Source organism: Psittacula echo (genome assembly GCF_963264785.1).
Source record: "Psittacula echo genome assembly, chromosome: 7".
In the NCBI taxonomy this organism is placed as follows: Eukaryota; Metazoa; Chordata; class Aves; order Psittaciformes; family Psittacidae; genus Psittacula; species Psittacula echo.
The window spans coordinates 20,107,117-20,119,321 of NC_137740.1; the positions used below are offsets into that span (position 1 = coordinate 20,107,117).

Consider the following 12,205-nt stretch of genomic DNA (forward strand, 5'->3'; position numbering starts at 1 on the left):
ACAACATGGTCCATCTGGTATTGTTACCAGAACCACATGCTGGAATTGCTACGGCTGCTACCACATTAAAACTGAAAGATTTTTCTCTTTGTCCTGTCTTAAAGTCTTTTTCCTTACACTACACACACTGTTGTGCATAGTGTGAAAGGAGAAACAATATGACACAGCAGAAGACTTATCAGAGGTGAAGGATACCCTCAGAGTAATTTTTTATCTCTTCCTTTAAAGCAGAAAATGCTACCAAGTTACATTGAGTTTCTCTTGCTGCTATATATTGTTGGCTTCTTGCTTACTGGGACCTTGTCCCAGGTGGCTGGTGATGGTATCATCAATTATTTGGTGAAGAAGCTTCCCAAGTTAGTCAAGGGAACAATAAAAAGCAATTCCTCCTATTCAGAGCTGATCCCTTTGTTACTGTAATAACTGCACCTGCCAAACAAGACAGCACTGCACATTTGTCAGACAATCGCTCATATTTCATTAATATTTCTGCCAGAAGACAGAGAATGTTTCCTGCTTTTTTTCCTTTATTTTAATACGAACTTTATCATACACTTGGGTGTTGACAACTATTCTAAAGTTGACAGGCACTGGGTAATTATCAACCTTGCCCTGAAACTTCAGAATATTTTAGTGCTCCTTTCCCAAAACTCACTTCTGGTGACAACCATCTGTCACATGTGCAGAGCTATGTGAGTTTAAAAATAAAAGAGCACCTCCCCACACAATGTTCTTCCTTTCTACTTGCCACTCCTCTCTCTCCCTGCTGCATTCTTGCATAACTCTGGCTGCCAAATCTTTGGGCCTCCAGCACCAGGAATTAGTTTCTGCCCCTCTTCAAGTCTGTTGCAGCAGCATCAATGGCTAAAGCCCAGAACAAATACTCAGAAGCTAGAATGACTGAGGAATAAGGTGTTTCCCTGAGACCTGACTTGATGGATACTGGAATAATCCAGTATTTGTATTTTTCACAATCTGCTACCGATAATCACAACACACAGAAGATAAAATAAGGCTTAAAGAGGAAAACAGTACCAAGGTACAAGAAGCAGGTTAGAGAGTGAGACAGAGCTTTTGCTTCATGGCACTGGAATGGACACGGAGGCAGGTCTGATTTAACCATACACTAAAACACTGCGTGAGAGTACAAGCACAGCTCCCAACTTAGCACCACTTCTGGGGAGTTTCCAGTACCAATTCCTAAACGCCCTTGAGCTTAGACACCCTGCAGGGAGATCAGCTTGCCTAATTCACCTAAGAGGAGATGAAAAGTGGGCTTGTTCATAGTTCAACACACACTTCCACAAGATAAAAAACTTGTACTGCGTTAAAGAATGTGCTACTGAGATCTAATGGCAAATTCACTTTCAAAAAAAAAAAAGATTTTCAAACCAAGTATCTCAAGACAAAAATGATATAATAAACCAAAAATGATATAATAAACCAAGGTAGTAATTTAGAGTAACATGGTAGATTCTTCATTCCAAAATACTGATGTATTTAACAATTGCAGTTTAGCTCACTCATAAATTACTGACAATGAGGTAATCACCCAGCAACAGTCTCTGCCCCCTCTGTTATTCAGAGATCAAGACTCTGTCCTTGTCCCTTTACTCTTTTACTCCAACATCAGTGTCTTGGGTTCAGCAGTAGCAGTCATTTTTCTCCTTCTTAGTAGCTGGTGCAGTGCAGTGTTTTTGACTTTCAGCCTTGGAACAGCACTGATAATACCGATGTTTTTAGTTGTTGCTCAGTAATGTTTAGTCTAACCAAGGACTTTGTGAGTCTCATGCTCTGCCAGGGAGGAGGGGAAGCCAGGAGGAAGCAGAGACAGGACACCTGACCCAAATTAGCCAAAGAGGTATTCCATACCACAGCACGTCATGCCCAGGATGTAGAACTGGGGGCAGTTACCCGGAAGGGCTAGATCACTGCCGGGGTCAGGCTGGGTATCGGTCGGTGGATGGTGAGCGGTTGTATTCTCTTCCCTTGTTATTTCCCTTATCATTATTATTATTGGTGGTAGCAGTAGTGGTTTTGTGTTATACCTTAGTTACTGGACTGTTCTTATCTCAACCCGTGGGAGTTACATTCTTTCGATTCTCCTCCCCATCCCTCCGGGAGTGGGGGGAGGAAGTGGGGGGAGCGAGCGATGTCTGCGTGGCTGAATTGACAGGCTGGGCTTAACCACAACAATTAGATATACAAATACTAACAATCTAATCCACTGTAATACATGTTATTTTATATTGTTTATCTTACAGGAGGCACAAGAAACCACTCCATTCATAGGAGGTATTTCCTAGTGCATACTGACAGAATACAACTCTTGCTTTTACAGTTTCCAAGCAAATTACAACCATTATTTTCATTCAACCATGATCTGATAACACCGAATATGCTAAACTCTCCTTCTAACACAGAATCATAGAATGGTTTGGATTGGGAAGGACCCTAAGATCATCTAGTTCCAACCTCCCTGCAATGGGCAGGGATGCCTTCCACTAGACCATATCACTCAACCTCAAGGCTGTCTAACCTGGCCTTGAACACTGCCAGAGATGGAGCATTCACAACTTCCTTGGGCAGTCATCAAGAATTTCATGTAATATCATTTTATTCCTATTAACTTATACACATATTCTACAATCAGATGTTCACCTGCTTAACAAAATTCACCCAACCAAACCCTCCCCTATTTCAGGAGTAATTTGTGTCCAGTCTTTTAAGTGGATGAAGTGTACCTGAAAATACCCCCAGGAAATCCACCAGTTTTGCAGAAACTCGCTTGTTCTGCTGTTTCTTTTCACATGCTCTTTGTGGCACAGTGCATTTAACAGATCCCAAAACAATGCCTGTTTTAAACTATACAGGTTCCTATCCTTTATTTTTCTGAAACTATGCAAGGCTTCTCATTCACATTTTTTAAGGCAAAATGGCAATTCAAAGCCTAACTAAAAACAGCTGCTCTTCTCTATGAATTCAAGAAGGATCAAAAACCAGGCAGACAGATATTCCTCTGGCACTTGACAGAAAGAAGAAGAAACAGAATAGAAGAAAACAAGAGGCATGCCTTAACATGGTAATTTATCCTTCATGCTTCCATATATTTGAAGGTGTATCAGGTAAATATATACTACTGAGAATTTTGAGGTAATTATAATGGTATTACTGTACTATATTTTCAAAGCAGGCCAAGCTGTTCATGTTGAGAAGCCATTACGTTATTCAACAGCTCATAGCCTCAGGCTGCAAAATTCCTCAGGTTAAGATTTCCCTGAGGAACTCTTCCTCCTACAATAGGACATGTGTACATGTCTATAAGCTTCAACATGCCTTCTGGGAGCTGAAGTCACTGAAAAGAAGCTCCTCAGAAGAACAGCAAAGATGAACAGCCACTCAGACCACCTAACAAGCAATTCCCAACACATGAACTCCAGGGAGGCTTCACTCTTCACCAGTTACTGCAGAACTTCATACCATCAAATTTAAGTGGCTGCATGCAGGACAGAGTAGATAGAAGCCCCAGCAATCACTTTGAATTATCATTTGTGTACTTTAGAGAAAGAACAACCATTTATTTTTGCCTGTTTCCCCCTCATATTTCCCTCCTACTGCTTCCTTAGCCTTTCTTCAGGCAGTACAGTACTATTTCATTAAGACATGAGTCATCCCTTCTAACCTGAAAGTACATGTCCCTGATCACCCAAGTAATTCAGAATTTTTTTCACAAAATCACAGAAACAGGAAAGACCTTTTGAGATCTTTAGTCCTACTTCCTGCTCCAACAGGGATTATCACCAACATCAGTTTGTGACTTTCTGTATTTAAGTCTTGGAAACCTCCAAGGATGGAGACTATTCAGCATCTCTGGTGACCAGCTCCAGTGCTGCCCATCATTCCAGAGGAGCTTTTTCTAATACGCCTGAACCTGCCAAGCTATAATCAAAGGCCCCTTCCCCTTCAGTTTCTGGTACTGCAGCAAAGATCATAGATCCAACGTGGTAACTACCATCCTTGTATCGACCCATCAAGTGGCTGAAGGCAGCTATTAGGTGACCTCTCCCTCAGCTTCCTCTACACCACAGCAAGCAAGCCCAACTCCTCAACCTCTCCTGGGAGGTCACGTTCAACTTAGCTAGTCCTTGACTATCTTGGTAGCATCTTGCTGGATCCTACGTATAATTCTTACTTCCAGTAAGAGCAGGAAACCTGATCTTCCAAGCGTGATGTGTTTTTCTCAGAGGGCCGCAAATAGAGAATATGGTATTTCAGAGCCTCCGTGAGTCACAGAATGAAATCTGTGGAAGTGTCGCCACTACCTGGCAAAAATTAGAGCTCATGATCAGCAGTAAATAAGGCTGTTCCACAGTTGAGATACATAACCTCTTAAGTTATTAAACAGAGTGAGTAAAAGCCGTAATTATAATTTCGTACAGAAAGCCCTCTTTAAACCTGTCAGCATAATTAAAAAATGTAACACCTATTAGCCTTTTGCATACTGTTTGTAGTTTATATGACAAAAGCAGCAGTTCATATAGAGGTCATATTAGGTCAGCTAGTCTTCTAACATAGACTAGTTTAAAAGTCTTCAAATCAATACAGTAGCACAGACAATTTCCCTACAAAGAGTCAGGAAATATCAATTATTGTTTATGCAGCTGTTAAATTGTATGTTATATTTTGTTACCACAAACGTTAACACTAATGTGGCGCTTTAATGAAGTCCCTTCTAAAGCCACTTTTACCTTCCAATTTTACTGCTTTTAATTCAGACTAAAATATAAAGCAGAGCACTGCACTTTATTACAGCTCTGAACAGAACTCCCACAGTCGCACATACATATCTGAGCATGCATAATATCAGGATGTAATCACATATGGAGGAGCTGGGCTCCCATCTATCCTCCTATGTATAGATCTGTGATGGCAACCCACACAGACATACACTGCAGAACATGGTCTGATCATACGAATCACCACCAGCACCACTTATTGCTTTCAATTTAGTCCAGTGATGACTTCTGGAGAAAACAGTAATGGCAGCTTTGGGAAACTGGATGAACAGAGAAACATTGCCCCTCCTACTTAATCTTCCAGATTCTGGAAACTGTGGTCCAAGGAACTGCAGTTTAGCTAACCCATCTCTCATCTTTGTCTGACTGTAACAGTCCTAACTTGGGCAAACATTTTTCCTTGGATAGCCACAGGGGAAAAGAAAGTCCAAGTTCATTCCAAAGTACAAGCCCTGTACGAGGACATCATCTCCACTGTCAACAAGTGTTGCGCCAAATCAGCACATCTCTTCATCATTTCAGTACCTGATCTGGATCATTGAGAGTACCTCTGTTTGTACTCATGCTCCTAGGTTCAACCTGCTCTTAATTCTTCCTTGGTTTCATTAACTGCATGGTGAGGTATTGAAGCTGCCTAATGATTTGATACTGCCAAGTACTACATAAATCAGAGCACTGATGATGAGTTATAGAGCTATTTGCCTCACTTACTATAAAAATCAGCATACCTTAAATAAAGGTAGTTACCGAGGGGAGAAGATGCCAATCATTTCATTTGAGTTTTAGAGCACTGAGACACCCCTTCCAATAGCATCACTGTCTGTATCTTAGTGCCAAGGCCAAAGACTGCAGCTGCACTTAAGGTGAATTGCTATCTTCATTCCCACAACTGCAGTGGGCAGTGAGAAGCAAAAGGTTATTTTAGATGCTGCACACACAGCACCTGATCTTTGCCTAGGGCTGTCAATCACACATCTTCCCTAGCAATCAATTCATGGTAAAGAACAAAATACAACCTCACTATAGTTTTCAGCATTGCTCTGTCAGACACAGGATTAAAACCAAGAAGGCATCTTCATTCAAAACCACCCTTTTCGGATCCTGACAATCTTCTGATAAATGTTTTTCTTTGAAAAGAAATTTCGCAAAACTTCTGAGTCTCAGAAAGGTTTTCTGTGAATGTTCTGGGTACAATACCAAGTGGCTTCATATAAGTTACCTGAAGAGATATGAATGGAGAAAGCGGGCTTTGGGAAAACATTACTGATAACTTTTAATACTATCTTTAGAATCACTTCTTTCACGTTTGTCTCTGCAGTGACCATCACTGTCAACTTTGGGACTGCAAGCTGTTTCCATCCTAAGCAGACATAACACTCATAGATGTTCATGATTTTCAGACAGCCATATAAACATAATTCATAAATGGGAACAGAACTGGAGTCTTAGATGTAGAGACTGCTATGGATTCCTGATTTAAAAACAGGCAGATTCTGGATTCTGCTCAGATGTTGCCAAGTACTTCAGAAAGGGAAACTGCATTTTACCTTGCTGTTATTACTTTCAACATCCATGCTCAGTATTTTGATCCTACATTTCTGATTAAGTTGTAATAAACAATACCATAGTGAGTTAGAAGAATTATTTACCTTGTGCAAAAGTTTGCACTGCTCTTGGTGCTGAGCATGCAAACTTCGCCACTGGAACCTCAGCCTCCCATTTAACCACTGAAGGTATCGAACATCTACTCCACCTTCTAGCCCAGGTTCAGGTGCTTTTTCAGTTGTACCCTTCAAGCTGTTCGGCAGATCATCTTCACACTAAAAGCAGAACAGAATACCAAAGTTGGCATCAACACTTTCAAATTATTCAGTAGTGAAGAAGGCAAATAGGCCAAAGAGGAAAAAAATAACCTAAAAAAGGAAGTAATTTCCAGCAGTAAAGAGAAATTGTAATTGTTTAGAATACAGGACCGGGAATAGCCTAAACAAGTACTGAAGTCTGGAATAAATATCAGCTGCTCAGCTATGATGTAGTGAGCAGTCTCTTCTCCCATCTTTCATTTTCCATACCCAGGAAGACACAGTGTTTCTGAGACAGAAAGCATGTTCTTTACCCCAATGGGAAAAATCACATTTTTCCTGGATTCTAATAAGTCAAAAAACATAAAAGAAAGATCTTGCTCTTCCATTGTCTTTCCAAGATCCTATTTTGCAAATCAATACAGGGACAAAACTGTGGGCCTATGCTTACCCAGCTATTTTCTTTTCTCCATCCAGCATTTCCCTTCTTGCAGGATAGAGGAAAAGAAACAATCATCCAGCTGACATTGGCCAGGAATCCACAGAGACACTCCCAGCTACAGTTCCAACACCTATCTTGCTTTGTTTAGCCTTTCTCTAGAGTACTTTGGAAGGAAGGAGGGAGAAACCAAGAGTTTCCTTTTGTTCATCTTGTCCCACCTTCCTTCTGCTGCATGGCAAAAAAAATAAAACCAAAAAACCACCTTCATCTTCCAGATAAGACTTCTGCTTGGCCAATGGCATAAAGCAAGCAAGACATTTCTGTTGTATCTCTTTTCCAAGGAACATGTGGGGAACTGAATCTCCTCCAGCCTCTTGCACAAAGAGATCATTCACATTTACAAACAGATCTCCCTCTCTGTTTTCAGCTAAGACTCCTGCTGATTGCAAATTAGAAAGGAAGACACGGGTTATTTTACTTCTGATGCCAGTAACAGGACTTAAGTAAGGCTGAGCTGTCAAATTCATCCAATCTATAGAAAGTACATACAACAAACACACTGCACAATTTCATTTTCTTTACTGCAGTATATCATAAGAAACAAACACAGAACTGCAGAGGCCTGGTTATTCAGAATGGGTATTCACCAGCTAAGAAAGTGTCTCCCAGTTGTTGGCCTCTCAAGACATTTCTTTAAAGCAGAAATTTAAAAAGCTTACATGAAACATCACTGTTTTCAAGAAAACACTTAAGCAGATATTTGGATCCATAGACCTTGATGGTATTTAAACATATGTGCTCCCCTGTTTCACAGACTTCCGTGTTCAATAAAATCTTAGGAAGATTCAGTTGCCAGGCAAAGCTTGAATGTAATTCCAGTTTAGGTCCTTAAATTAAAAATCCAAATTGTAGAATGAAGATAATTTAACCTTGTCTTAACCGCAGATTTCAGCAGAAGTACATCTATAATCGTGATCAAATAACCCCCTAATGCTTGTTTTAACCTCAATACCACCTCAGCTGACAGGGCCTCTAATACAATGAGTGTTCATATTATTTATAAGCACAAAAGTGCTGTTCTGGTCATAAAACAAAATGTATCAAGACTACAGGTTTTTTCCCTTTGCTCTGTGGCTCAGATAAATGCACACTATAAATCACAGGAGCAGGAGGCTGGTAAAGGGCTTTTCCTTTTAAAGGCACACATTCATCTTGTTTTTTTACAAAAGACAGTATCTCTTTTGTGCCAACTGCAATACCACTCTTTTTGCTCAGATGCCTTCAGCCCAGTGCCCCTAAATCAAAAGGCACTGTGTCCTAGGGTGCTGCAGTTCCAGCTAAGTACCTTCATGGTTCTTGCCCCCACCAGGGGGCATCAACCATAAACCATGGTTTATGGACTATGAAACCATATAGATATGATTACCAAGTTGCCCATAAACATGATAAGCCAAGCAACTGGATATTAGTCACTACTGCAGAGAAAACTCATGTGTAAACAACATTAAAACATTTCACGTAAGCAGCCAGAAAGCCACAATTTCCAAGCTACATACTTGGAATTTCCAGACTAAAATCTGTATTTTCCCTAATTTACAGTTCAACTCCAAAGTTCCCTGGTTAGAAGTTTAAGAATGGCATAAATACTGCTCTCCTGGGGATTCATTTCAGGAAGGAATGGCATTAGATTCGACTGCTTTGGCAGTAAGTGACAAACACCATGCAGAGCTAATTTTATTGTCACAACCTGCCTTATTAATATTAAAATAAGGAAGCCAGCCAATGCATTTTTAACAGGATCTTTATTATTTATTTCACAAACTGCACCAAAAAAATTACTTTTGCTATGAAATACTTAGGTTGGTCTAAAGCAAACAATGGGGGGGGGAAGGTCTTGCATATTATACTGTAACCTCAATTTCCAGCTCCATCTTTACAATCTGAGACTATTTCCTGTTCTCTCAGAGCAAGAAAAATCACTGAAATACCAGTCCAAGAGAGAGCCTTTGCTTCAAATACGACTGTGAATTTATCTGATCTATGCAGCAATATGGGTACACACCTATATTCACTTCTGAGGTACAAAAGTGACAGAAGTGCACATTTTTTAGTCAAATTCACAAAGAGAGCAGCCAAGGCAACTACCCAGGGCTCTCAATGGCCTCCCTGCACTTGTGGGTGTGCACGCTCCACACCAGCTCTGGAAGAGATCATTTCATAGCCACTTACCAGGAAAGCTTTTTGCTTGTAAGGCATTTGTTGCAATTAATGTTTCTCTTTGTTTTTCAGAGAAGGAAGATGGATGGACTCCAACTACAGAATGGTACCACAGGCTTGCAGAACAAAAGCCACATCAACATCGATGATCAGTATGAGCATCGATACCCACACTGCTGTGTCAGAGCCTTTTCCCATCACACTTGTGACATCAGAGCTGGTTTTGCCAAATTGGATGATGTAGGCTCGCCAGAGTACCTATGATTAGTGTAACTTAAAGAAAGCCTAGAATGAAGCCTGATGAAAGTGACAATCATATATTTACATGAACTCTCTTCAAGCTAATTCCTGAACTATCACCCTGTCCTCACTTAAGTGGACCTTAAACCCAACTCTCCTGTGGCAAAAGATCTAGGTAAATATCCTGCTAAAGCCTACAATAAATACATGTTCCAGGACATTACACATCACCATCCCAACCAAGGCAACTCAAAACCTACTCCAAGCTCCTAAATACATCTCTGGCTTATTCAGAGCTAAACACAGTTTATACCCTAAAAGGATATATTTATAACTTTTGCAAGGCAGCCTAGAACTCAGTCTCTAACACCACATGAGTTTTGCTCTAAACATTCCCCCCCAGCTACTTCAAGTCCAATTTTTATGAAAAAAGATGCCAGATCATTCTCAAAATGTGTGAATGGACATGTGGTTAGACAATGCAGCAAGTGCAAAAAAGCCAACGCAGTCCTCGTGGCAGAAGTGCTCTGAGCTGACAAGTCAGAGTCATGAAACACACTGAACTGAAAAAAGCCATCAGATATACAAGTGCTTAGAGGAAAAGAATAAGGCATGAGAGAAAGGAAGGTGTGAAAAAAAAAAAAAAAGACATGGTGATACATCAATTTTCATTCACATTCCATACATCTGAGCAAACAACTTGCATGCAACGTGCTTAGAGAGAAATTAAAGATTAAGAAGTTTCAACTTTTATAGCAGAAATAAAGCTCTTCTTTTTGTTTCGAAATACAAAGTAATCCCATGTTATTGGAAATCAGAGAGCAGGTCTAACAACAGTGGATATAGATAAACAAGTACTTCATCATATAAATAGTTTATCAAAGAACAACATAAACATCAATGCATTTCTAGGCATGCAAGAAGGAAGCATTTTTTTACGCTACTTGCTCCATTTGAGAATTTTAGTGACCTGGCACGCGGTTAACCTTACTCTGTTCATATACTTTGAATTAAACTCCAAGAATTGCTTTAAAATAAAGTTCCTTGCACATTCACTGGAGATCTCACAATATGCCATCAACAGTACCGCAAAAAAAAAAAAAAACAAAAAAAAAAACCACCTTTGCTGTGCAGATTCATCACACTTCTACACTTTCTGTTCTTTTCCAATTTATATAGGTATCTTAATGCTTACAAATTCTTACCTTAATAAAGCTACTATGCCCTGAGCACACAATGTCAATGGAAAGGCCTCTGCTGCCTGCACTGCTGTCAAATCAAAGCAACGGCAGGGCTGAGTCCCCAAGAGATGCTCTTCCCCGACTACGAGCTGCCACCTGTCGGTAAAAGACAGATCTTGGCTCATCCAGGCGAGCCATAACCTTCCTGAACATCAAGATCCCTCCACGGACTAGCTCTCTGCTTCCAAATTTGGACAGCCAGCAAACAGCTTGCTGCTCTTCCCACAGAGAAGCAGCCCTACTGGAACACGGACATCACGTTTAACCCACAGATAAATGCATTAAGTCAAGTCCCTAACATTAATCCTTGAGCAGAGCAAAATAAAGCAACCACCAGTTGAAACTCCCAGTGCTGTGCTCCCAGCCCATGCGTTGCTTGCACCCAAGTTAGTCTGGGTCTGGATAGACACTATGTACTCTCAGGTACTACTCAAACCTTAACTACACTAAGTTTTGGTATCACAAAAGTCGGGAGGAACATATCTAGATCCCTCGCTGCATGACTCAGGAAAAGCAAAGCAATCACATAAATCAAGCCAATAATGTGCTCCTGCAGCTTTTACTGAGCACTCGTTCTGAACCGCTCATAAATCAGACAATGGTTTTGATGTGACATATGTTAAGCTGTGTAATTACAGATCTTTAAACAGAGCATATTTTTTTCTAATTAAACACCATATCCAGAAATAACACTATCAGACATGCTTTCTTAATTAATACAGCCATATATCTATCTGCAGGAGGGGAAAAAGTGAAAAGGAGCAATTTGAACAGATGAATGTGAAAGGGACACTATTTTTATTAATAGCACCATCAACAACACCAATAGGAATTCCTCCTAGACAAGGCAGGATCCAGGTTAAATGTATGCATAGGAAGATAGATGGTGTAAGAACCTACTTTCACACAATGTACATACCAATTAAATATCCACATATTTATACAGAAGAATGTTTTCCACAAACATAAGTGCTCACAATGTAGAAGTCACACTCACAGCTTATTCAGCAATTACAAAAAACTAAAACTCCACATTTCTGCAAGGCCTTTCAGGTTTCAAATTTCAATGCCTTTTGTAAAAATCACTACTCACAACAGCACTCCCAAGAGCCCATTCTTGGCAGAGTGAAAAAGAGAAGGTGCTGCAGGAAGACAGAAAGTGTGAACACAGCTCCTACCCATTCCAGCCTTGTTCAAACAAGCCTGTCTGGCAGCAGCCACAGGCCTGAGGCACTAGAGCAAGTCAGTCCCTCAGCACATCCCTCCTCACTCATTCAGGAGGTTACTTCAGAGCTCTGCAACAGAGCAAAAGCACTATGCCTTTGAATTGCCTAATCTTTGGAGCAGCAAGGTTTTAAAATAACATTTAAATCCCAAAGCCCACTGCATGATGTATTCAGACAAAACAGAGAAACCAAATATACTAAAACAAACACCTGGCACAGTAGGCCTTAACCCAGAGCACTG

At 40.4% G+C, this 12,205-nt stretch overlaps 1 protein-coding gene across 1 annotated transcript in view; it reads right to left on the reverse strand.

Moving 5' to 3' along the window:
• Window positions 1-12,205, reverse strand: part of TEDC1 (tubulin epsilon and delta complex 1) — a gene marked incomplete at both ends in the record, with an annotated part of 75,797 nt that overhangs the window by 48,993 nt on the left and 14,599 nt on the right. The window contains one exon of the mRNA XM_080623985.1: window positions 6,446-6,616. Within this exon, the coding sequence (XP_080480111.1) occupies window positions 6,446-6,616 (171 nt within the window). The remainder of the gene's footprint in view (window positions 1-6,445; window positions 6,617-12,205) is intronic.